This window comes from Nyctibius grandis, chromosome 2, assembly GCF_013368605.1.
Source record: "Nyctibius grandis isolate bNycGra1 chromosome 2, bNycGra1.pri, whole genome shotgun sequence".
NCBI lineage: Eukaryota > Metazoa > Chordata > Aves > Nyctibiiformes > Nyctibiidae > Nyctibius > Nyctibius grandis.
The window spans coordinates 42,128,334-42,156,103 of NC_090659.1; the positions used below are offsets into that span (position 1 = coordinate 42,128,334).

Here is a 27,770-nt window from a genome sequence, read left to right on the forward strand (position 1 = left end):
TTTTCCACTTATGGATTTTCCTTTCTGAAGAATATGGGAGTTTCCATCTGAGACAACAGATTTTTAAAGGTACATGAAGCAGAGGGATGAAACAGGCCCACACAGAGAGGAATAGTTCCATGTCAAGGAGATTCGGATATGCCAGACATTCCACTCCCCTGCAAAGTATAAGGCCACCACGCCCAGCCAGCAACCTGCTTGCCTGCCCAGCTGACTCTCAGCACCACAGGACTGCCAGAATTGGGAGCAGACCATGGGGCCAATTTGCCAGGCTCACAGACCACTGCAGCTCTGGATACCCTAGGTACAGGGAAGGTGAGAACACTTGCTTTCATCCAATATACCTGTCTTTTCAATCCCCAGCTAGCCATCAGGCCAACCAGGAACGGACCTGATGGGTCAAAACCTGTAATGACCTGGATCAGGCTCTCAGGCAACCAGCCGGCTATCCACGGGATGCTTGACAAAACTCAGCCATCCTTATCAAACAACATCTTCCACTGAAAAGTTTTCCACCCCTAGCGCAAAAGACCTGCATGTGAGAAAAATTGAGATAGTATAACAGAAAGAAGCACAGGGACTTGCACTGCATCACAAGATGACAAAGGTTCACGACTGCTCCATCTGCTACTGGTGGCCCATGAAGCTCAGCACTGCAGTGACTTTTCGTCTGGTTCTGACAAAACTTATGGCCATATGAGTCAGGTTTATCTCTGTTTTCTGTAGCAGAATTGTATTGTACTGTTGTGAGTGACGACAAAATTAAGCCCGCGAAAGTCAAGCCCATAGAAGTCTATCAGGTGGTATGCTACAATAGAAAAGCTTCCAGCTACAGGTCCTAGCAACTAGTAAAAGCCAGACTTGGGGGAAAAGTTAGGTTTGGTTCTTATTTATCCATTCTTCTAGGTTAATAACACTGGTAACATCCTACTCTATCAAAATTCCTATCAAATTAAAACTTATGTACACTGATACTCTACTCACTTATTGCAAGAATCAGCTCTCGTCTCTGTGCAAATCCAATAAGTCTTTCAGAGTCTTTTGAAACCACTACTGGAAAGCCATTGTAGTCAGTCTCCTTGATTAGTGTCTCGACATCCTCCACCGTCATGCTGTCCTGCGTCAGAACAGAGAGAGGAGCTTCACCACGCCTTGGTCTCATGACATCAGTTGCCAGGGTTCGGTGGGTGAATTCATCCTTCACATCCAGAAATGGGTAGCCATTCAGGTGAATGTGAGCTTCATAGATCCCTTCTTTCCCAAAGGCGTCTGCCACCCACTTGCTTGTGACAGCTGCAGCCATAAGAGGTACTATGTACTCCAGGCCTCCAGTTAGCTCAAACATAATCACTACCAGAGAGACTGTCATTCGGGTAACACCACCTGCCAACAAGGAAAGCAGTCAAGTTTCCTTCAGTGCTCTTGAAGCATACATACCAAGCAACTCATTTATATTTTTGAGTCTTACACTCAAAAAGGCATTAGATTATTCATGCTGAGTACTTTGCCCTTATACTTTGTGAAGCATTTTTGGGCTTATTTCACTGAAGAAAGAGATTTTCCATCTACTGCAATTTTCATCAAAAAGATTGAGTGAACTTGCTCAAGCCAAAGATACTAACATTGAAAAGCAAATAATGAATGCTAAAAGACTGAGCTATCAAACCAGAAAGCATGCCAAAAAATCAGCTATACTTGAGAAACTAAAACTGAATCCTACCATTAGCCTTCTAAAAGGACTCCAAGAATCAGCTATTACCATGGCTGGGGCAGGTAGGAGCATCGAGAGCTGGTCTTCACATTGATTTATCTATCGTATTCACACTGAAGAGAAAGCTAAGCATTATCTTTGGGCACGACATAGTTACAAAATCCTATGTAAGGAAAGTTCAGGGCCACTGCAAGAACTATGTTACAGCTTAAACCCTAGCTTTTGATATCAGTATAACATACAGTTTGAACTGTATACAACTTGGTTTGAGGCCATCTAGGCATGCAGCCATAGACAGGGTTGTAGTTGTATTTTTCAATCTAGTCTTTCTGTATTAATTTCATAAGCAAGCTCCTTACTCCTTTGGTTTACATTAAAGGATAAAATAATCACATAACTGCAGACAAGTGTGTATTTATCACTGAATTATTAGGTAACATTTCTTTGCCTCTCTTCAAAAGGTAAATGTAATAAATCTGCTATTTTTAGGCCTCAAAATACAGCACCATTTTAGATGAGAGAAATCAGAAACAGGTCATTGAAAGATGCTTTTAATCTAGCAGTATACAGGAAAATTAAATTGTTGATTATTTAACATGATGATCCAGATATGACTTTCATCTGAGGAATTCACTCTGAAAAGCTGAGAGCAGATACCAGAGTAAGGATCACTTAATACTTACGCTGTATCTCTTACTCTAAGCGAAATAGGTCTTGGGCTTAAGAATGAGCAGTGACCATTCTGCCATATATCTCACCATACTATTAAAATCACTGTGCCTTGATTTGGACCTTTTAAAAGAGGAAGTGATTGCTGACTAGCAGATCAACTGGAATATCCGAGCAAAATTTTTGTGTACCATTTCTTTTATGAACATTAAGATCATTTATGGACAAGAGGAAGTACTTCACTCTTTGACAGTAAGATTCATCCTAGCTATTTTAATGTATCTACACTGCAGTAGGTGTTCACATCCAAAGGGGTGATCCAGATTGCCTTTATAATCGCTAGAGAAAACCAGGCACTTCTGAGGCCAAATTCGTCTGTTCATTTGCCTGGTTTTAGATGTCTATTGCCAGATGAGACTGATCTTTCCAGTATCTCATTTTTCTGTTTTGACTGTGAAGGTATCAACACAGCTAGCTCAGATGTTGATGTCTACATTACATTTAGACAAGCAAATCCCACCCTTCCTTCCCCTGTAACTGATTGCACAAATGATCCTAATTTTCTAACATGAAACTCCAGAAGTGAAACTTTTCCAGCTCTTCCCTGAGTACATCCTTTCATTTCAAATCTACCCAATTACATTAATTATGTGTTAAGCCTCCCCACTATTATTTCATCATCTAATGATGGTATCAACAACAACAACAAAAGGAGGTAGAACATACAAGTACAGAAGGGGAAAGAAATGATCATGCAAAAACATGTTCAGATGGTATGCTTGTAACATTCCTGTTGCATCTATGACTAGAAATTTGATATGTGAGGTATTATTCAATGATCTTGCTTTAATAGTTAACAGATCATTCCTATTATATCCAATAAATCTCATTGAATGCAATCAGATATTTGCCTATGGTCAAAACAAAAAACAAAAGACAGCCCAGTTGACCACAGTGTGACACAGCCAAAATGAGTCCCAGAAATTTACCTCTGTGTAGCTTAAAATTTGGCCAGAACTGGGAAGTTTGTTCCCTGCACTGACAGATCACAGTCTAAACGAGGAAGTAGTATTAGTCCAGATACAGTGGATTTCATTACATCAAAAGGGAAAAAAAAAACCAAACAAGCAAAACCCACTCGTGCTTGGAAACCTGTAGCCTAACTTTAATTTTTTCTTTCCTTCTATGTGCTTTTTGGCAGATTACAAGGCATTGGTGACTGCAAGCCTCTCTTTTGTTGACTACCTGGCAGATCACTGGAGAGACCATCTGAGGAAGCTGCCCATGCTTTAGCCCATCACATCTATTACATCCAGAAATGCCAGCATAGCACCTAACACAAACACAAAGCCCTCATAAACAATTTGTACGTCCCCAAACATCAGTGTTATCCATGCATGAAACAATGATCAGCAGGTACTGTACCCAAGCAAGCTGCCGCTCCCACCATAGCATAAAGTCCTGGCGTGACACAGTCTGCTCCAGGTCTGCACCAGTTCCTGAAGATGATCCAGTCATGATGGTGATATGCCAGCTGCTCTACTCCAATCCCAACCATCCTGCCAGCCATGGCTCCAACAGCCATACTGGGAATGAAAAGGCCTGAAGGGATCTTGAATAAAATATACACACATGAGAGAACATTGACAAAAATTACTAGTAATGAACTTATTGATTAAATTTACTATTAGTGGTAAGGGAACCCAGTTTCCTTATTAAATGGTAGCTCAGAAGGCCACAGCCTTTTGACAGCCTACAGTGATGTTCCCTGTGGTCTGAGATAGGTTTTTGCAATGTCTGAGTTCATGTATTAATAGCTTATAAAATTTTAATGCATTTTTAAAAGCAATTTTGAATCCTACCTGCTGCATCATACTGAAGTTGATAGATAAAACAGTGGTTCCCAATAATAGCCTGCTTTTTTTTTTTTAGCAGTCATGATGCTCCTGTTTATACCTTTATTTCTTTCTCAGCAGGAAGTCAACAACTGCTGATGGTTCTGTCATGGGCTTGAGAATAAGCTTCACTGAAAATAACATCTTGATTTCAACCTCTATCACACAGACTACTTTACAGTTTTATTACTACTCGTTCAGGCTAAATCAGACCAGATTTTAAATTAAATGTCAAATGCAGAATAAAAATTTAGAGAAAGGAGGCTTACTGCTCAGAGGCAGCTATTTCTTCATCTCAGTTTGCTATATATTTTCCAGGAAGTTCTGTGAATCATTAACCTGCTGTCTGCTACACAGAGAAGTCACAAATCATTAAAAAACAGTATTGAAATGAAAAAAAAAAAGAAATTAAAATGAAAATTCACTTTGCCTTGGCTAAGTGCATTTCCTCTTAGATGTCAAGTGCACCTGTCAAGTTGGAGACTAATTTCCTGGTGGAGAAGACAACTCAGATTGTTGCAAGGGCTTGCATGGAGATTTTGTTGGTTTTAGAGAGGAAAGGTTGTTGTATCTTTTTAGTTCTGAAAATATACCTTGAGCTTCCCAGACAACTAAACTAACAACCTCAGCATGGCCCAGGGGCGTTAGGGCTGATAAGAGCAGGAGCTATCTTCTCCACCATACAGTGTTAATTTTGTTGACACAGTCAGATTGGGCCTTCAAGATTTGATGGGTAAAGCTATGTTGTCTGTTCTTTTCCAGAACTGTTGAAGCTGTTAATTGCTGCTAACAAATTTTAAATATATAGAATAAATAATATAGAATAAATAAAGAACCACATATCAAACAAAGAACCAAACTCAGAAGTTTTAAACAAATGAGCAAGCATAATGACTGGCTGCCAGCCCCAGCACAAATCACTTTCTGCAGTGAATAGCATCTCACTTCAAATCCTCCTCCAGAAATATTACACCTATGCTCTCATTCTCCCTGCTCAGGAAATCAGCAGGACTCAGTCACTGGTCCTAAGTGACCTTCTACCATTCAGTAGTTCTTGTCATCAGGGACATCCCAAATGGAGAAAACAAGGAAGAAAAGCAAAACTCCAACAACTTCCTACTATTTTGGGGGTAACAGGCCTTCTAAAGGATGGATCGTCAGTTCTAGCTCAGTTTTTAAGAGGAAGATGAGATGCTTTAGCTTTGAGTGTGGCATAACATAGAGTGTATAATTCAGAAAAACTTCCCATCACCTGCTGCAGTCAGATCCAGAATTAAATGCTCAGATAATAGGAGCTATAGACAGACAGATACGTGCTTTATATGGGCTCTAGCGATCAGAGATATATAACTCACCACAAACAGCTTTGTATATATATTTAAAGCTTGGATAAATTGTTCTTGGACCTTTCATCACCCATTTATGGGGAGAAGGAGGAATGGAAGGAAAAAGTTGCAAATTCAGAATAATCAGATGATACATCTGTCAGTCCTCCCACTCATTCCCTCTTTTTTCCCAAGATACAGTGCTTAAAAAGATTCAAAAATAGAACTTTTCAGCTACTTTTATATTTTTGTGAGGTTTTAAATATGTAAATAGCTAAATTCAAAGCTATTACTTCCCTGAGCATATCTACCTTGAGGCACGTTAAGACATTAATCCAACAAGACAAACAACAGTGTAAATAGTCCCTATCCCTGAGAGAGCTGCAGTGGGAATCATCTTGAATTTGCTTATTGGCAAGAATTTAAATTCACACCCAGATTTCTTGTTTCACTTAATAAAACTGCAGATGACTAGAAGGTGGAAAAGCAGGGCTCATCTCTTTGCTGTGACAGGGGCTTGCAGAGCAACATGCTGGCACGCAGGTGAACCAGCAGACATCTCAACTACACATGTGTGGCTGGGTGTATGTCAGAGGCACACAAGCCCTGCCACATAGACCACAGCTGCTGATGGCAACCCATCTGTGTCGTGTGCTCGCGACAGCTCCTGCGCCCGTCCCGGATTTACCTTCATGCCGAAAGTGAATATTGTGATGACAATTTTAAACACCAAAGCCAAGGCGAGCTGCCACATGGCGGTGTAGACTCCGGGGCCAGCAGGTCTGTCGGGAATGTCATCCACTGGCCGGGTCATGTTTGGGTCATTGATATAGTCGCAGAGCTGTGAGGACTCCAGGGCACCGCAGTCGTTGAAGAGCTCTGAGATCAGCTCACTGGTGCTCCTCCGGGTGTAGGGGTTGGGGTAGGCGATGATGGCAGTGATAGCCGTTATCACTATAACCTCCAGAACTGGGTATTTCCCAAGTCTGGTGGTTTTTCGCCTCCTGCACCAGGCGATGTTGCATCGGATAAAGAGGGTCCCCCAGAGGCCACCAAAGACACCGAGCAGGATGAAGGGGAAGAGCTCGGCCATGTACCAGGGTGTGTGGTACTCCACGTAGAACAGGACCAGACGGCTGTTTCCAAAAGGATTGATGGACCTCAGTGTGAAGGCAGCCACGAGAGCAGCAAAAAATGACCTCCAGAGGGTTTTTAGAGGAAAGTAGTAGCTGACCTAAAATGAAGCAGAAACGGTAAACACTTCACTGAGTGTGACAGAGGGTGTTTGCTTTAATTATTCACTGGAGCACTGTGCACAGTAAGCCATGGCCATGTCTTTCATCTATGACTCTACATCTGGCTTTACTAGGAACATCAGTCCTTACCACAGCCAGAACATGTACACAAAGGTATCAGAAAAGGCATTTTCAGATTTCAGATAGGGAGCAGCAACCAGTGAAAAATCAACAAATCTAAATCCAAAGTTGCTGGCTAGAGACATGCATGCTCGGCCCATGCAGCAGCAAGATGAAAGCTGGAGAAAGCTCAACACAGTGATACATTCCCAGACTAAATAATTTTGTTTGTTTCCAGAAAGCCAATGCTCTTCTTTTACTCAAATTATGCTAAAATACTTGGTTATTTCTTACTACTAGAAACCAAAGATTTTTTCTGCTTTAGAAGAAAAATAAGCATATAAATATATGAAAAATAAAGAGGAATATTAGAAAAAGGCATCAAGTAAAAGTATATTTATTGAAGAAAGCAAACTGCCAGGACTCACCTCTTCCAGACTAAAAAGCACGCCTCCAATTGGAGCCCCAAAGGCAACAGAAACTCCTGCAGCGGCTGCAGCCGAGAGCACCTACAGAGCAAATATTTACGTACAAGGCATGAGTCCTTTGAAATGCCAAGTACCTGGACAGGAAAATTCGAGATGATTTGAGCCAACCTCACCTCTCTCCTCTTTCCTTCATTCTTGCTGTACTTTGAGAAAAGGCTGCTGAAGAAGTTTCCACAGCAACAGGCCACGTGGACTAACGGCCCCTCTTTCCCAAGGCTGAGGCCTGAAGATACCACCAGAACCAAGGTGACTGTTTTGATTAAAAGTGTCCACTTTCCCAGGTAGCCCCTAATAATGAACCCACTCAAGATGGTTTTTATCTGCAAAGCAGGAAGAACATGTTGAAGAGCTGAAGAAACCTTTTCTACTCTGAACTTGCAAATGGAGTTAAAACCCCAATGGAGTTAAAAAAATCACAGACTGCTCAAAAAGAGACAGTGATGGAGGGAAAGAAACCATAGGAAGGGCAACTCTCCCACAGTGATAGCTGAGCAGGGGTTAAACAGACCACACTTTTACTGTTCTTATGGGTGGTCCCCTACATCAGTAAGGAGTCTTACAGAGATCAATAGAAATACGAAACTGTTACATATCTCCTTGGCTTACATTATCAGAGTTAAACTAGACCCAACTTTAACAAAGCAGGAAAAAAGCAAATAAACAACCACAGACTTTTCCCAGTTAAAGCAAGAAAAAAAAGTTCTAAATATTTGGAATGGCCATGCCATAAAAGCATGTAAGTATTATGAAACGAGTAAGTCTACAAGTTCTTATTTTTACACATTTTCTCTTAGTTTTTCATGTGAGTGGCTAGAAGAGAACATGATGCACATGCATGACACACAGATGGAGGGTGGGATTTGGGTTTGGACTCTAGCCCTGGAAATAGATTGGAGATGAGCATCACCTCACATAAGAAATTTACGACTTGGAAACTAGATTTACAGTTAACTCTGAAAAATTTTTAAAAGCACTTACAGATATCTCAAATATGTAACAAACACACACATGTGACTACTTTGAAACATCGAAATGATTTAAAAATTTCAGATTATTTGTGGTGGGTTTTTTTCCTGATTGGCTACAAGACATTTGGATGCTTCTCCTAGAGATAAAGAAAAAAAAGTATGCCAAGATTTCTAAAGTTTGGGCTGTTGATTCTGTCTGCCAGATTCCTAAGTAATAATCCCAGTGGTTCTATAGCACTTTTAACAAAAGATTGCCCTAATTTCAAAAATTTTGAGTAGCTATGCTGCTTGAATTACAGGGTTCCTCATTTTAACAGCTTAAATAGGGACCGAGGCTCAATATGTAAAGTATTGAAAATCAAGTTGAGATTTTGGCTGCCATAATGCTGTCATGTCAGCATGACATGGTGTACAAGGACACAATTTGCAGAAGATGGACAGCCAGACACTTTTCGGGCATCCCAAATGATGGGCACCTCGCATCATCAGTAGCTTAGGAAACCGTAGCTTTGTAGCCCTCCTTCTTTTTATTATTTTGGTTTTATTTAAAGCCTAGCCTAGAAAATGACTGTGTTTGTAACTGGCCCAAGTAATTTCATCCAAGGAAAATTCTATATAATCTTCTAGTGAGTATGTGCCTCAGCCACAAAAAGTTGGAGTACACAAAGTGATGACTGGGAGCTGTTGATTTTTAATTCAAGTTCTGGAAATGAAGAGGTATGTACATTAACCTGTCACAGTGGCATTTGAACATTTTTGACTGTGAAAAATTTAGATGAAGACCAAAAAGGCATGGTAAACAAAGAAATGAAGGCAGATGAGATGCAAAGACAATCTTCTTGTTCTTATGCTGTCTCATAGTACAGTTCTGAAATGGGAAAAGGTAGCAAATTATCTTTTCTTTGTTTGGTTTGGTTTTTCGATATTCACCCACAAAGAGAAACTCACCTCTGGGATTCCAGAGCCACAGGCATAGGGAGCAAACACTCTGACCAGGGAGACTGCCAGGAAAGCAAAACATAGAGCCCACATAATGTATAGAAAATAGTTTAGAATGTAAGCACTTGCACCCTAGAAAAATAACAGTAACAAACATTGTTAGACAAATGCAGATTAGTAAATCTCACACTTCTACTGGAGAGCATGATGGCATGGAGCCTGGTCTTTTCATTTACATGCTAGCTGCTGCTTTTTCTCAGGAAGCACATACTTTTTTATATTTTTTATACTCCAGCAATTTCATTACTCATGGAAAGAATCAGCATACTAATATATACCTAAACCAGTCCATATAGTCTGTTTGCAAGGGACCCAAACACCTTAAACAGAGCATCTTTCAAGCACTAAAAAATTAAGCCAGCCACAAAAAGTTCCAAAACATCAAACAAATCTGTCATAAGGGCAAAAGTAATTGGTGATTAAAAAGCACCTAATGAAGGAATCTGCTGTTTCATCCCGTGGCGGGTGACAGGGGATGAGGCCCTGATACAACTTTTTCTGAGGGCTGGTATTCAAACATCAGTTCTCCATGCAGATGCTAGTCCTTTCAAACGATATCCCTGTGTATTTCAGTAGCCAGTTCAGTTCACAAATGGGAAAGGTAAAACCATAAATAAATTCTTTCCTTGTATATGATGCTATCTCTGATAGCATTGAAAATCATTTGAAAACACAATAGCTTGGCAGATCCCAATCAGACACATCTCAATTATTTTTGCCCTGATATTTTAGAAGCATTCCAGTCAATAATAAAACCTGTCTTCAAACTGAATAGCTTCACTTTGCTGACAGAATGAAAATGCTAATGATCATTAGCAACAGTAGACTATGCAGTGCCATAGTGAAATCATAGTCAGTAGTGACCTTCAAGCTTTCTACCTGCCTCCACTGGTCAAGTCAAAACCGCTGTTAAAAATCTGCCTTAGAATACCCTTCCCTCCTCACAAACATAATTTTTTAGACTAATTTCAAAACCCCACCTACACAGACAAAAGAAAAATCTAGTCAGAGGCATCAAGTTGATACAAGGAACTTCAGCGTTCAAACAATCTCCTCTAGCAACATGACACTACACAACAAAAAATAAGATGAACCTCAGAGCATGAACTGGTATGAATCCTTCACCTCTAAGTGAACTCTTTCTACCGGATGCAATCCCAGCTGCTCAAGAAAATTGGGGCCCCTGTCTTTGCTCTGCAGGACAGCAGTCTGAATATCAACATTATGATAAATCAAGTAGGAAAACAGGCATTAATCAGTTGTATTGTGTCATCAGTTAACGGAGATGGCCAGGCCCATTTCCCAGTCATAAAAAACCTAGAGCTGAGGAGTCTCCCTGTTTGCAAGCCTGCAAGGAATCAGCCTTTAGCAGTATGAATGCTTGCTAGCCTCATTTTCCAGGTCTCTGTCCAATTGAAAAGACAGTAAAGGAAACACTGCCCTTATCCTTATGGACATATTTGGAAGAGGGGCAATTTATTCATGTCCTCTTGTACTTGCTGAAGTTAGCAGATGGCTTTGCTGATAACGGCAGAAGAGCAATAGGATGCCATCCCCTAATGCCCTGAGACTAAGCAGTCATGGACCCCACACTTACAGTGATTGACATCCGTCTGTAGTAACCATGGATCTTTGTTGCTACAGCTGAAGAAGGTCTCATTTCCTCATGAATGTCTTCTCTTAGTGTTTTCAATTACAAACAGCTATGGCAACATTTACTCTTCCTCTAGAGAAAACTCTGGATATGTTGCCCCGGGGCCAAAATTCTCCTGTCAGTGTGAACCTGAAGTAACTCCAAAAACAATCAATGCCATTACAGCAATCTGGCCCTACAATGTTGAGCGAAAGCTGAAGTTTTGCTTCTAAATTCACTGGAGTCAAATTAACTTTGTTTCTTTTTACTTCCCCTTCTTTCACATCTCAGAAGTCACGTGAAAACTATGTCAGCTCATTACTGCAATCATACATACACCTACAGCCCTGTGGCAGAACCCCAGAAGAGTCTATACGGCCAGTTCAGTCTTATCCTTTGGGACAACTCTCGTTACATTTTCCAGATATCTGGCATTCTGCAGGTCCAATTGCAGGAGTTTCTAATGATTAATAATAAGAAAACCTTTGAGAAGTGAAGTAGCAGTAATTCAGTATAGCAAATGGCTGATTTCTCATTCATTATATACCATTACTAAGGCTCTGAATCATTAGAAGTCTTAAGCACATACACTGGAATCATAGACCGAAAATGCTCATCAGCAGAGATTCTGCTAAGACCTTTTCCACTAGTGGCTCCTAGGACTCACCATGGCAGCAATAGCAATGAAGCATGCAGGGAAACTGAACAAAACTTTGTATTTTAGTTTGCAAGACCTAGGACTATTTCAGATCTGGTGTCATTCCAATTTAGGTACAAATGGAGCACAACTGAAAACAACCCTCACAAACTCAGAATACCGAAATAAAACACATCCCTTAGGATGCCACCCATGGCTGACCAACGCTTGTTTTCTCCAGAGGCTGAGTGCTCTACTCTGGCTTGACTTGGGATCTCACAGCTTGCAGACTCCCTCCAGCGGACGTTACCAATTGGGAAGTAGGTTCCAGGTATAGAGGATCTTCCTTGTCTTGCAGGTCTCAGCTCCATGACAGGAGATCCAGAAGCCCTGGGGTGGGAATCCAGTCCATTGCTGGATACAGTGCCATGAGCCATGGAAGACACAGGGCCCTTTCCTCTGCTTTGGATAGATGTGAGGCACCAAAAATGGGTTGCTCAGCTCCAGTGAAGTTGAGGTTAGGACCAACCTGTATCTGCAGTATAGGGAAGCTCCAGGTCACCAGATAGGCTAGAGATCTAGTTGAAGTGGATTGCATCTGATGTGCTTTAACATACCCACTCCTCCAGTGAATTTGAGGTTTTGAAACTCTCTTGCATCAAAAAACTCTTCACCTGCTCTTTGGAAGCAGTTCAGGACCAGAGGGATGAAGGTTATCACTGGCCTACAAAACAGTGATTAGGGAAGAAAACATAGCCTGGTATGTTTCAGATGTGCTACTATGCTTTCCATAATCATTTATATCAAGACTCTGCTTTGGGCTCATTTTATAGGAGGACTAGAATAAAGAAATTTTTCAAGAGATGCCATAGGAAACGTCACAATTCTCAATGAGAACATATGTACAAGGTTTATCATAGCCGTAAATCGCCAAAACCACAAGGAAGAACTGATCTAAATCTTAGTCCCCAAAATGTCAAATTTAGCTGCCTAGGATGAGAGAGTCACAGTCATGCATAAAAAAGAAGACACGTCTGACCAGAGTACCTTTAGGGAAACTGTTCTAAGTACTTTCTGTCTAAAATGTGCTCCAAATTAGTCCTTCTGTGCACTGTGTATTTTATAGGGCTGTTACCCAAATATCAGGCACAAAATGAAGCAACATAACAAAAAAAGGCAAAATTACCCTGAAACGCAGTTAAATTCAGTGTATTTTGATCCCTCCTAGAGTCCTCGACAGCTACACGAATCATGCAAAGCTTGCCCGTATTGTAAGCCTTTTGCTGCAAAGCAGAATTTTTACTTTCCATATTCACATTTTTGTTGGGCTTTGCCTGGGATTTCAATGTAACAGTAATAGACAGCTATATTATTCATATTTACAGCATCCATCAGGCCATGGCAGCCAGAAACCCACAGATCTTAGAGGCCCATTTTTTTCGAGAAAGAGCCTAAAACTAAGCCAAGATTAACTTTTTTTTTCCACTGTGACAGTATACTAGGGGATGAGAAGCCAAATTTGAACACAAAGCGAGTAAAGTTTCATGGTGCCTGCCTAGCTGATACCGTTCTTATCAGCCCCAGCATACAACAGTCATGACTGCTGATTTCCAGTAGTAGCAGGTGAAAGCAATAAATTTTCTCAAGGATATGTTCTGTTCATATATCCCAGCCTTTCAGAGTAACAGCATGTCAAACACATGCACAGGATTTCCAAATCCCAGAACAATTGTAACATTCTCCTCTTTTTTCCCTTCCCACATTTTTTTTGTTCTCTTAAATTACAACATCATCCCCAGTCCTGCAACTTCATATCAGGCTCATATTTCTTTACTGTTAAAAGACACAACCACCCAAACCATCTGTTGATGAAGACCAGTGTGAACCTAGCAAACCTCTGGCGAAGGCACTATGGACTGGCAACTGTGCAGAGAGATTTCTGCCTGCGCTCAAATGGTGGGAATATTCAGGAACAGTGAGTACCCCACTACTTTCACTACGATTAATTAGAACTATGGAAAATCAGGCTATACATATTCACAGATGCTTTCATCTAGTACTACTTTACTGTAAACCTAAAGTGGCACTGAAGGGAAAGTGAATGACAAACTTGGATGACGATGAAGGTGCCCTTGAACACTTTCTGCAGGACCAGACCATCTCCACACTGGGGGAAGATCCAAGACAATCTCTCCAAGTCACCCATTTTTTAATTCCTTGGCTGGATATGATTTCTGGATTTTAATTCCCTGGCTGGATATGATAGAAGTACATATTTTCTTCTCCTATTATTGACCAAACTGCATTACCAGATGTTTTTTTAGAAGTCCCATTACATACTTAAGCCAGTTCTCTTCAAAGCCACATTCATCCCACCTCCATGTCATATTTGATTCGACCTGTAGAAATGGGGGGGGGAAGGGGGATTCAAGAAAATAATTCTGCCCAAAAATTCGAGTTATGAAGGGATCAATATTATTCAATACATTGAAGAGCTTAGGTTGAAAATAAAATGTCCTTTTCATATTTTTTATAAAAGTATCATCTGCTAAAAGGAGTATGTATAGAAAGGCTGCTTCTGATGTCTTCAAAACAAAACTTTCACCTGCTTTGCTTTGAAATAACATTCTTCATATTTAAAATTACTATGATTTTTAAAAAGGATAGAAAAAAGTTATTAAAATATAAGTTTCATGTCCATCCAGACCAGCTTTTTCCCTTCCTGTCCTCTCCCCCTGCAAATTTTTCACTTTGGCCATCTCCCAGGGAGCCGATTATTTCCACAGCTTTCGGCGCTTGTTAAATATTTTGCTATCTAATAGAGAAACTAATTGCAGCGGCATAACAAGCAGTTCTTATGCAGCTCCCGCTACTACTCACAGCATTTGAATACATAAAAAACATCTGCAATCCCAAAAATTTCCTCTTAAATGTATTTGTCAGGGATTATCTTTTTGGTCCCATAAAACCGTGTTTAAATGAAAAAAAAAATGGATAGCAGCTCAGGTCCCCTGGTGATTATGTTGTGAGTATTATGAAACACTTTGGTTTAATACTGCTAAAAAGAGAGAGCGATCTCGCAGTGTTGCAATTTCCATCCCACAGAACACTGAAACAATGGGACCTCTCCCAAGTTAAGCAGATATTGCTTGTGGAAATGCCTTTTTTTGCAACGCTCTCAGTTCATTACTTTCTCTTTCAGAGGAACTCTCTGGAGGGAACCTCAGCAAGTATGAAAAAAGGGCATTTCAGGGCCTGCTGTGACCCCAACCTAATCAGGTCTCTCATACCTCAGACTGGCTTACAAGAAGTTCAGACCATTTCTGCCACTGGGGACATTTGTCCCTGTCATCAAATGTCGTTTCATTGGACGTCCAGCAGCACTGCTCGTGGCTGTACCAGAAGGCAGACAGGCAGACACCCTCTTTCAGGTCAGTCATCCAGTCCACAGCTAAATCTATCACTCCGGCTAATGTGCCTGGGAAAAGAAAAGGCAGAAAAAGAAACTGAGGCATTAAAAAATATCAAGTCACAAGGAAAATACATCTGATTATAACAGCAAAAAAACCTGACTGGGGGAAGCAGCTGCATGTAAGCACGAATATACCAAACAACTGGGGGCAATAATGAGTTTGCAAAGAAACAGCCACACCAGCTTGTTGCCTGACCTTCGATGCTCTCTCATAAGCTTTTATTTTAAATATTATCATTTTCATACTGACCGATTGCCGAATAAGGAAGGCAGAACTGGTGCAGGGCCTGATCCTGCAGTCTGTCCCAGGCAAGGGTACCATTTGACTGAGATAAGCAGGACTTGATGAAGGGTCTCTATACACGTGCTAAGCTGCAGGTTGAGACACTGTGTATTTCAGGGGTAGGGGAGGAGGAGGATATATATGTTTTCCTATAGCCTTACTGGTCCCAATGCAGCAACCTTTTAGAAGGATGATTTCAGTATAGAAAATATATGGATGCCAAATTCTGACTTACGAAGTTAATGGAATCGGGCTCTCGATGTGTACATTCATTAGCAATCCAAACATGCAGAATAAAATTATCCTTCAAATCCTCTAGTTACCAAACTAACCCTTATTTGTTTTCCCCCAGCAATTCCACAGAGCTACAGTGACACCCGGTGGCCACTGGACACAGACACGTGTGAACTTGACGTAGCCAGACCGCAGGGAAAAAAAATCCTGCTTTTCTAGGGCATTTGCTCATCAGCGACAAGAACCTGCCCCAGCACCAGCACCCCCAGAGCAGATGTGTCCTCACGAACGCAACACCAGCAGGAACGGGGAGGCTGGGAGCAGCCACAACACAGAAAGCCAGACCTGCCTTCGGTCCCTATGTCCGTAGTTTCTGGAAAGCATTAAACCACCAACTGATAGAAAAGTCATTTAGTGTTTTCCAAACCCCCCCCTCACATACAATGCAAAGTAGGAGTCAACTGCATTTTTACTGGTAATCACTAATATAATTTCAGGAAACCAGTAAAGAATTTGAACAGAATTCATCAGTGCATTTCAGTAGGACTTAAACACTGAAAAAAATGTTTTGGAAAATGCAAAATGGTTTGGTTTTACGTTTCCAAAACTTTTAGAGCTTTGTGGCTCCTGCTAAGAATGCAATTACATGAAGCAGTGGTTGGGGCTGCTCCTCTTTCCACTAGCAGCTGAGGCATACAGGTGGGTTCAAGAGCCAGTTTATTTGACCTGGAACTAAATTTTTCTGCTTTTGATTCCTGTGAAAGAGGAAAAAAAAAAACAAAACCCAAAACACATTTCAAATAATTCAGGCATGTGTAATCATTTTTTTATTCCACAGAACAGAAAAAAACCCACAAGTGTTCACAGAGCCTTACACATAAGTGTACCTGCTCACTCCCTTAAGGAGGATCCTTGCCACCACACTGACGAGCAATGTGACTCAGGTAGCAGTGAAGAATTTTTGTTTAATGGGAATAATCTGAAGAACTGAGTAATGATATCTGTACCAATTATTTTATTTCATTCAGACTTTGGCTTTCTCTTGGTTGCTGTTTTCCATTTTCCCAAGTTTCTGTGGGAACAATGAACCATATTCTTAGATGATGATAAATCACTGCATTGCTACTAACGTCAGCATGCATAGCTTACTGAGTTTTGTAATAAACTCTAAATTCTCCTCCAATTTTCTGGAAGGAAACTTTATAGTTTCATTTAGGAAATAGCACAAAGAATCCTCAGCCCTTGGCCATGAGCACCAAATGCTGTGCCTCTTGCGCCTCTTGATGGACCTTTATCATCTTCTGCAGTTACCCAAGTCTTCAAAGCTCAAATCACACTTAATCAGCCAATTGAGCATTAATGCTACCTAGCAGAAGGTGCAAAGCAAGGTAGGCTTTTGAATGTTTTTCCTGAATAAAGTTAATAAACAGAGTGAGGAACAAACATTCAGTTCTCTAATACAACAAGCTCACGTGCACCACAGTTTCTCTAGGAAAACGTGCCTTTAGAAAAAAAAAAAAAAATCCCTTTTGCCAAATGCTTTGGGATCCACATAAAGAGGAAAACGCTACATGCTTTACAGAGATGCAGGATAATAATGCAATAGTTAATGCTTCACAAGCCAAGTGACCAGGACTAGAATTCTTCCAAGTTCTGAATCTTTATAACTTTAAGTGAGATTAATGGAAGTCAAAGAGTGTTCAGTATCTCGGAAAGTCAAGCCTTTAATTTCTTGTGCTTACGGTGGCTGTCTAGACATGTCACTGCACTTCTGCAATACAGCATAAGTTTATTTCCCTACTTTTCCATCAAAGGAACTGAACTTGTTTCCCCTTCTATGTAACCTCCTGCCAGGAATGGAAAATAATGAAGCATTCCAAAGTCAGGAAACGCTGAACTTCATTTTAGATATTAGCCTTTTACCTCTTTCCTTTTGCTTTGTTTGATGATGGCCAATACTCATCCTTTACAATGCTCTAATGAGAATGCTAAAAATTTGCTGTGGAAACATATTTTTCCCGATGCACTGTACCAGAAAACTGCATCATCCAAGTGGCATGGGACTGAACTACAAAGGGGATTTTTGCACATCCAGCTCCAGTACCAGAGCATTTTCGTATTAGTACGATAGCACTTTTTGTCACATAGCTTTGGAAAACACAGACTGTTTTGCTGATCTATAAATAGCATATACCTTCAGTTCGTTAGTAGTAATGGTTAGGTTGAGGGATGGCCAATGGTCTGCAGGCAGGAAGGGCAAAGTAAAAACTCAGAATTCCTTAAAAACGAGTGCCTAAAAATTTGGCACTCACACCTAAAATTATTAGGCTCTTTTACCCATACATTGCTTTGTATTTCTCCAGAAAGTGCACAAAATTTCTGACTGAGACAGGCTCAGGTAGTGCTCAGTATCTTTTTCTGGAGCATCGTGTGCAGTGTTCACCTGATCTCCACCAAACAGCATTCGTGAGTGTTACTGCTCCTTCCCCCTTCCTGAAATAAGCAGGCTCTGGCTCCCAAGACGTCATTTCCAGGCACTCCTTAGTGCCTTTCCAGACACTTGACAGTGTCATACACCATCTTCTCCCTCCATGTAGCACCTGAGGGTTCGGGGCCCTGCAGATACATGGCTTTGAAAGAACCTGGGAGCTGGAGCTAGCTGTGTCGAACTGTGGCGGCAGCAAGGGACTCTACTCGGGCTAATTTACATGTGCACACTCCCTCATGAAACTTTGGTCTGATCCCAAATGGTTGATGTTACACTCTTAATATACTTTGATGTTACTCAAAACGTACAGCTCTAACTCTGAAGCTGGCCCTGCTGTGAGCAGGAGGTCAGAGCAGATCTTCTCCAGAGGTCCCTTTCCACCTATGCTTTTCTGGGACTAACAAAGGATGCAAGTTCGGTGACACGCCAAAAATGGCATGAGTCATACTGACAAATGGGATGGTCCTCTACTTCCTCCCTCCATCATCTTCTTCCCGTCAGCAATATTTTGATCACTTGCAGCCCTGTGGTGACCAAGCCTGCTGAGCCCACTGATCAACTGAAAACTAATCTGGACAAAACCCATTGTTTCCACCAAACCTGTTCCCAGATTCACCTGCCCTGTGTAGCTGCACTTGTATGAGACAACAGAGCCCGATGGCGGGGACACTGGAGGGTAGGGATCACTCCTTTTGGCCACATCAGCTTGTGTTGACTGTGAAGGTGCAACCTTTTAAGTGTTGCAAAACCTGAAAGATTCAGTTGACCATATTGGTGGGATTTAGGCTTCTAGATCAGTTAAGCTCACTTTAAACTCCTGGGTGTGAGTAACTCTTCCAAGTGCCTTTGGAAATACATAGACACCCCTGCCATCCCCTTCCCCAGGAGTCCCATCTTGCCACCCTCCATCGCCAGCAAGGGGGCAGCAGGGGCAGGGTGCTCTGCAAGACCCTCACACCCTTGATGCTACTGCTGCTGCTTTCCCCCTCCTCAGCATCCTCTCTCATTGCCCCTATCGCAATGCCTGGACTCAGCTGCCCAAGAACTCACCCAGTGTCTGTGCAGCTGAGCCAGGCTGCTCCCCTTGGAGTGGTACCCTCTGCTCATTCAGCAAGGGAAGAGGGACCACTGAGGAGCAAGGCTGGTCTACAATAACCCTGTGTGATCACACAGGTACCCTTGTAGCGGGCCAGCTTCTCTGAGCAGGAAATATTTCAAGTAGAGAGGGAAATGATGTGAAGTGTCTCTTCACTGCACCACCAGCCTCACCTCGTCCCTCCCCTAACCTGGTTTAGAAACCTTGTCCATTCATCAATAACCCCTCTACTCATCAAAGGGGTGTTGAACCCTCTCTGAGGCTGAGATGGTGGCCCTCCATCTTTCCCCTGTCCCAGAAACACTGGAGGCACAGAACACATGGGTCATTTCGACGGCAGGCAGAAAAAGTCTACAAGGCTCAGCCCAGATCACAGTCACACAGGTGACTTTTGTTCTCTAGCTGATTCACAAGTCCTTGTCCCAATTTAAAAACAGACTAATCTGATTTGACTCTTTGAGGTAAAACACGTTGCTCTGTACCCCGTCATTGAAAAGGTTGTAAAAGCTAACACATCTCAGCTGCAGCTTACCCTCGACCTCCATTCCCAAGCTGGATGTACCAGCATTAGAGCTTATCAGAGGTCAGCAACTCTGGCTTTCAACACCCTTGAGGATTTCAGCATGAGGTTTCACTGCAAACTCAAACTGAGACAAACCTTCTTGGATATTTTTACTAAAATGGGAGTGTGTGAGTGTATACCACGTTCTCTGTATGCGTGAGGGGATTACTGGCCAGCTTGTGGGAGGTCACTAGAGCCCTCGAGGGCTTGCTCTAAATTTATTTGCAAGCAGAACTTTCCATCCCAGACGAGGCCAACACTGGCCTTCAGGGAGGTTTTGGCAGCCCTGGTATTACACAGTCTATCAGACTCTCTTCCCATCTCACCTTCCCATCAAAGCTTTTGTAGAAACAAGAGTATCTCTACAAAATAACATAATTTGCCAAAAATGTCACTTCATCAATGTTTTCTCAAGAACTTCCCCAGTACTTCTGAGGCTCCTGAACAACTGTAATAAATATAACTCAACAGTCAGTAAGCAGGAAATTCACACCGCTTGGAAATGTGAAGCTTTACATCATACATGCATGATACAGGAGCACCCTGACATCACTGAAAAAGCATAAAAAATGGCAGCTGTTTCAGCTTGGTAAGAGAAGTACAGCTTTCCAAGTTGGAAGATGTGCTAAACTGAGCAGAAGACTGGAGCAATGCCAGAAATTAATGAATTTCCCATCTGAGTTTGAGCAGGCTGTTAAATATGTAATGTCTGTCTGGCCTGGAAGCAGATCTGAAACTGAGTCTGAAACTGTATTTTCCCTTCACACATGTACAAAGAAGATAACCCAGTGGATATAGCAATTTACAAAGCTCCCCTTTGAATGTCCACAACCAACGTTTTCACCACAATATCTACTTGCAGAGTTAAACTAAGTGAAGACAAGAAAAAAAATCCTACCAATAAAATTGACTTCTATGAATCAAAGATTCAGAACATCAAAGTAGTCCATAGAGTGTGAAGCGCTGAGATACGTATTTCCAAAAGCAATAGAAAAATCCCTCTACTGGTGAATAACACTTTTTCTAGGTCAGCACTCAGCAGGAGACTTTGCAAGTGGGTATTTTTTTGTTAAGGATTATAACTGCATGGATGCATAGCTGTCTTTTTAGCTTGAAACATCAGTGGAGAGACAATGAAGTAAAAAGAGAAGCAGATGGCACTGCAGCAAACTTGGGTGAGATGGTTTTGGGCCTAACTGTAACACTAACACACACATACCTGCCAGCAGTCCTATGAGAAGCATTACAACCCATCCTGACCAGGCATCCAGCAAACTCTTGATGAACTCCCATATGGATTCCTTACTCTTGCTTGTAATCTGAAATTAAACATATACATAGACATGTTGCCGATTCAGGCTGACACAGTTTTAGTGTATAATGTTTAAAACAAAAAATATTTAACCTCCTAGAAGGTGTACACAATTTCTCTACTCTCTACTCCCCCTAGTCTCAATTATTTTTTAGAGATTCTCTGCTAATTAAGTTGCTGGAAGCCCTTTCATATTTACAAACTCAAGACATACACATCCATATTTTTAGAAGTCCTCCTCAAGTCATACAACAAGGCAGGAAGCAATAACTTTGGAAAACTGCTTGTTTTTCTCACCACCAGGATGGCTGTAACCCAGGGACTGCAATGCATCAAAGCCAGACACCTTTACCTTTCTATGGCGGTCAGTGTCGCGTGATTTCTCCCGCAGCCAGTCGATGGTGTGGAAATCTTCGTAAGTCCCAACGTCAGGGAAAGGCTCATCCAGAAAATCCATCAGGTTGCCAGAACCATTCATGTCTCCTGCATTGACCATATTAGGGTCTGCATGTAGAGGAAAAACAAGTATGTCAACAAATTCATGCAGCTTTGCCAGACATTTCAGTATCAAGTTTTCCAGTTCTGGTGGGCACTTACTGAAATCTACGCATTGCCACTAGAAAAAGTATTTTGCTGAAGACTACTTCAACAGCTTAGCAAATGCGAGAAAGCACATAGTAAAAACAGTGTCCAAGTGCAGAAATACCAGCTTTCCCGAAAACAGAGCCCGAAAGCCTGGGATGTTTCTGGACGTCTTCTGCAATGATACATCCTGATCACGTGTCAGAAGAAGTTCCCTGCCTGCAGGGACATCATCCAGTAGGCAAGGTCACCAGCTCAGAAAACAAATGACAATACACTAGAATTTACCGTTCATCATGAACCACAGATTTTACGTGGCACTATTAGTCATAACACGGCAGTGCTGTCTGGTTTTGCATGCTCCCTGCATTCATCCACTTCTCTTCCACTGCTCAGAAGGCAAAGCTCGATATCACAATATGTCTTCTCTGCATCAGGTCTAGAAATGCAGTATCTTCTTCAAGTTTGCTTCTCAAGGGCTAGGAGCAGAACTATTCTTAGGAGAACCTGGGAGGTTACCTTCTATCCCATAGACAAACTCTGCAAGATTGCTTTTAAGAAAGCAGGAGGAGAAACAGTCACCACATGTCCTGCTAGAGTGCAAGAGGAAATATAAAGATACCTATCCCCAAACTATAATGAGCAGTTATGAGAGGCATTTGATTGATTGATAGCTAAAAAGGAGATCAAAGTAGGCTGTGAAATAACATACACTCTAGAGTGTGGCATACAGGATGAGTGGACATTTTCAGCCCAGAAGTTTTTGGGGACATGCTCTCTGGGTTTATGTATGAAAGCAGAGAAACAAGCATGCCCATTGCTCTGAAGCCCTGGAAGCTAGACCTTGTTCATGTAATCTACACAATCAAAGCATGAAGAAGTTAATTCATAACCACCATACCTCTCTTTCCCACAGAGAGCTCAGCAACATCCGGCTAGGTGCAAAAATGACTGTTATCTCCTTTAAAAGTCAGGTCCCAAAGTAGTCACTAATATGACAAGTTCCAAAGATGGCTGACATCATTCACGATGAGAGAAGCCTTTAGTAGCATAAGAATCTATTCAATGAAGTAGTTTAGGCACACAGGGTTGGATTCATCCAACTTAACTTTAGCCATCCAAAGTTTGGTGTCTGGACTGTAAGAACCACCTAGGCTGCCTCTAGAGACAGATGTGTGTAAGGGTGTGTGGCAGGAGAGTGCCTGCTACTTTACAGGTACCTGGTCAAGGATCTTTTTCACTGCAGCAAAGGATAACAAGAAAAGGAGGAAGCCACGAACAAGAACATACAGGGACACAAACCTGATGCAAATGATAAGGGAGGCAAATGATAAGGTTACGATGGGAACCAAACCTGGTCAGTCACACTCACTGGTGAGGGCGTGTGGGAGCGTGAGAATGTCTGTTCCAGTGAGATTGTCTGATCGGGGACCTTGTCAAGTGGGAAACTATGGGAAAAAAAGGGGAAACAAGAAACAAAACACACAGAGACATAGACCTGACAAAGCAAACATGGAGACAACATCAAGAAACAAACCTCACCACTCACACTAATTGAATGGCTATTAATTATGTGTATGCCTCTGGGATATGTGCTCAGCTTCGCTGCTGGTTGAGCCTACAGAGGGGAAAAGCAGCAGCTGCATCCCCCAGCCTGGGCAAAGACCCTGAGTCCCTGGGCTGGGATCCAACAGCTGGGCAGGAGGGTCCTGGGCTGGGGCGGCAGGAGGAGGTGGCCGTGCCCTTCTACATCACTTAACAAAGTGTTCTCTAAAGAATGATTAATCCCATCCATCCTAAAATAGATGCCTGGGAAACTGGGTCTTCCAGAGAGTATCTAGGGTTTGTAAACTGAAATGGCAAGCTTAAAAAAAAAGCTAACAGGAGGTTATAAGAAAAAAAAAACACCCACAAGAAAAAAACATAAGAAAAAATGGGAACAGGTACAGACTTTAGGGGTTTTGTAGAGTTGACCGTGCAGTGCCTGTAGCTCCTTGACATAAACAAGATAACTTTTGCAGGTCAGTGATGAGGCTAGCACGCTACTAATGACTGTTACCCACTTTTCTCCATCAGGTACAGAAATGCGGATTTCATGAGTACAGAATTTGGATCTTTGAACCAGTCAGGAAATTTCCCAATTTTGTAATTGAAACAGGCAAAAACGTGGCAGATAAGCTTTTAATCAATGTCCATACACCCTGCTGCTCTGCTCGGCCCCCTTTATTTACTGTCTTTTTTCCCCCCCTCTCTCCATTTTCAACTGTTTCACTTGAATCCTCTCCATTTAATTTTTTTTCCCCAGTGGTGGCTTTAGGGATGTAACAAGCACGAATACTCAGCTTTGTCACTGTCTGCTCCTTGCACTCCAGCGGGTAGGACTTTTCAGATGACACAGACAATGTGCTCAGCACAAGCAGCTGAGAGAAGCATTATATAACAGGCAACAAGCAGGTCACCATTATAATTCTATAGAAGCACTTTTAAGTGTGGAAATCGAGTAATCTCCAAGCACCGTGGCATGTTTGTCTGAAAGAGAATCAAGCAAGGAAGACGCAGCCCAGGGAAGGAAATCAAATGCAGATCAGGTGTCCCACATGGCATGGCTGAGCACAAACAAGCTGCTGCAGGATTGAAGCTATTTAAAAAGCAGTGGTTAAGAGGAGTGACAATGGAGAATAGCAATACTTCGCCAAACAGATGAGAGCATGCTCCGACATTTGCTAAGGGAAATGAGAGTTTGAAGGTGGGATGCTGTGGCTGACACCAAGGAGCTGAAGTTGCAAGTGGACCTTGAACTCAGTGTCTTGTTAACCATGAGCGAGGACTGGAATGGGAAGATGAAATGAGGTGAAAGGATTAGACCATGCTATTATTTTGTAATGCTGTGATATTTTGCAGATCATTTACTTCAGCCTATACTTCCCATAGAGTGAAGAAGGACCTGTAAAGAACATGCAGTTCAGACTGCTTGCCTGCATGAGGCAGCCCGCCCTGCTACATAAAGAAACTTCTGGGAACTCTTGTGCTGAAAGTGTTGGCAAGTTTTCCTTAACGCTGCAAGAAAACTACCCAACATGCTAGTTTTAGCACATAAAAAATAGCTTTTTAAGTATGTTGTCAATGCCCCGCACATGACAATATTGTGATGGATAATACGAGGCCAGACCACAAGTATGTAGAATAATTACAATCTCAGCCTGAATCTACCCCAAAAATACGTGCTATACAACATGTCCAGGGCAGAAAAATGTGCTAGAGACCACAGGGCCATGGAAGACTAAGAAAACAAACAAACTTTGAACTCTAGCTAGCATACCGATACCTGGAAATTGCAGTTAGCTGGATGATTATCAACCTTAAAGTTCACTTCAGGTACTATGCTTTTGAAAGCAGAGATGTGATATCAGATTATGCAAAACCCAATTTCAGTAAATAAAATCTGGCTACAGCACTTTTGAACTGCATACTACAGAGTTCCCATCTTGTGCTCTAGCCCTAAGCACCATGAGTATCACTTTCTTTATTTTGCATTTATTTATCTAACCTTACTTTGGCATCTGAAATAACCTCCAAAGTTTTTTTCAGGATGAGCTAACTTGCCCTCTTAGAGATGCTTGCAGAGATGCTTCCAGTTCTGCCAGCAGAACTGGAGCCTTACACAAATAACTCAGTTATAGATATTGTAATTTAATACACATAGGTTAAGGGCAAATTAATCTTATCCAAACATGAATTGTAGACAGGTGTACAGCAGTAATCCACTCTGATGATGGCAAAAGTATGAGCATTCGTGGTTTGAGTTGTCTAGCATGAGAAAACTGCACTAGACTCTGGACACTAAAATCTAGACTCCTTTCATAGCTGATGAGGGGAAGTTAACTCTATTCAGATGCAATTTATCTGATGTATTTTAGATATTTACATTAGAATGAGACAGATTGTTTTCTAGAAGTGCTAATTTCTCTTTACTGATTACAAAGAGATGTCAGAGACAGACATTCACATCTCATCAAATGAGTCTGTCATTACCAATTCAAAAGAAAACATTGCAATACCATTACATGCAGAATTAGTAACAAATGCAACTCACAGACACTCCTAACATCTCAGCATCTAAGAGATCTGGATACTCTGATAGAGCTTATATACACTGAAAGGTGTTGAATCTTGCTGAGTAAGTGGTTGACATATGTATTTTGTCCCTTTGTTGGTCTATGTCTTAGACATCCTTGCTGTCCCTTCCACTAGTTTTCCAGATGCTGATGCAACATAATTTGTGTCAGGACAAATGTTTCCTGCTTAGTCCCCTATTCTTTTCCTAATAATTCCTGGCATTCCACCAGCTTTTACCAGGGCAGACATCCAACATTTTCAACAAGCAGTCTGCTATGACTTCAGGCTACTCGCCATCAGAGGCAGCGGCCAGTTTGGAGTCCATCATTCTGTGGTCTCTTAGGGTCATTTTCCCTATTTCTTTGCCTTTATCAACTTTGAACTACATCTGCCATTTCATTTCGTGCAATTCAGTAGAGAGCCTTCTTCAGCTCTTCACAGTGAGCTCTCATTTTTACTGACTACCTTAGTATGTCTACAACTGAACATTTTTGTCAGCACTCTGCTTTAATGATTGTAAACAGGTTCTTGCTAAAAACTGAATGAGGAAACAAAGAAATCTGACTGAACTAGGTATCTCCTGAACTCAGAGGGTTCTGGTTAGCAGATTTCCGTGGATTTAGACCCATGCCAGACTACTACTGTTTGTAGACGAAGCAAGGTCCTGGCAGGGATCGATTCACAAATCAAGAGAGGTCACAGTGCATCTTCGTAAACACTCTCCTGGCTGCCATATAACCCTAGACATCTGCCAGAAACCTTGGGCCAGGTCAACCTGATGTTCAGCCCGTGATCTCCCAGCTAGCCATGTTTGAAGATTGTGATTGGCCACAAGATTCTGAAGCCAGAAAGAAAGAGACCCTGCCCTACAAACATCGAAGGTGTTGCGTGAGAACAGCAAAAGTTAAGGATCAAAAGCAGGAGTTCAAAGATTAGCCTGCAAGGCCTGCAGGAAGCCAGATAATTTTTAAGTAATCACTGAAGCCTCCTATGTAGAGAAAGCAAAGACATTAGTGCAAAAACCTACAGAAGCCAGGGTGTGAACACAGTGAGCTGCCCGACGGACTTGGAGACACCAACCAGCACAGCAGGTATCCCATGGACTGCAGGTCTCTTCTGTTACATTTACTGGCTTTTTGTTATTTTTTAAAGAACCAAAAGGTAGTATTATTATCATACTTAAGGTCATGCTTTTTCTGCAGGTCTCACAGTGAGTGATGTGATTGGGACCAGCTGTATGATACACTGCAGCTTGGAGCTAAGTTTTATAGAAGAGCGATAAATTACATCTACAATGGAAATGCTGACAACCTCTCAGCTTTATAGCACTGTTACGGCATGTGCAAATGTAAAAGCCACAGCTAGAAGAGCTCTATCGGTGAACTGACATTCTAGGTGTTATGTTGACTGACTGATCGGATCGGAAATGTATCTGACATGGCAAGTATAGACCAAAATGTCCCATGGTTCAAAGAAGCTGAAAAGTACACTGATGGGAACCAAGTAGCTGAACAGTCATCAAAGGAAAAGTCTTGGCCCTGGCCTGTTGCTACTGGACATGTTAGTTCCATGCTATGTTCTCCTCATCCTGTTTTCTGTTTTAATTGGACACATTACACTGAGGCCGGCAGTACATTTTTTAATGCAATTCCAACAAGTTTCAAGTTACTTTCAACAGATCACAGTTACTGAATTACTTCAACACTTCAAATGTTTCTAGCAGATGAACATTCACCTACACGCTTTCATCTGTATGCTGTTTTCCTTGAAGACAGCAGTGGAGGGGTTGGTATGTGAAACGTAACAGCATGCAGGCAGCAAAACATACCTTTCTTCAGTGACTGTGCTGCTGTAGCATGAAGAAGTGAACCTAGCAAAAGGCTGGGAGAAAGCAGAAGTTTAAAGGCCAGTTGCAAGTTCCTCAGTTCACATTTGTTTGGAGTAA

At 41.7% G+C, this 27,770-nt stretch overlaps 1 protein-coding gene across 5 annotated transcripts in view; it reads right to left on the bottom strand.

Moving 5' to 3' along the window:
- Positions 1 to 27,770, bottom strand: part of CLCN4 (chloride voltage-gated channel 4) — a 46,906-nt gene that overhangs the window by 10,270 nt on the left and 8,866 nt on the right. For 2 of the 5 annotated variants that reach the window (XM_068423532.1, XM_068423526.1), the window contains 10 exons: positions 21,998 to 22,260; positions 21,480 to 21,631; positions 21,035 to 21,134; positions 14,971 to 15,158; positions 9,360 to 9,482; positions 7,557 to 7,763; positions 7,384 to 7,464; positions 6,289 to 6,834; positions 3,806 to 3,992; positions 985 to 1,383 (listed from right to left, as the gene is read on the bottom strand). In XM_068423532.1, coding sequence (XP_068279633.1) covers positions 985 to 1,383; positions 3,806 to 3,992; positions 6,289 to 6,834; positions 7,384 to 7,464; positions 7,557 to 7,763; positions 9,360 to 9,482; positions 14,971 to 15,158; positions 21,035 to 21,134; positions 21,480 to 21,631; positions 21,998 to 22,007 — 1,993 coding nt within the window. In that variant the 5' untranslated portion in view covers positions 22,008 to 22,260. Of the gene's footprint in view, positions 1 to 984; positions 1,384 to 3,805; positions 3,993 to 6,288; positions 6,835 to 7,383; positions 7,465 to 7,556; positions 7,764 to 9,359; positions 9,483 to 11,007; positions 11,314 to 14,970; positions 15,159 to 21,034; positions 21,135 to 21,479; positions 21,632 to 21,997; positions 22,261 to 27,770 lie in introns of those variants that run through there. The other 3 variants (XM_068423551.1, XM_068423541.1, XM_068423561.1) reach the window with 2 other exon arrangements.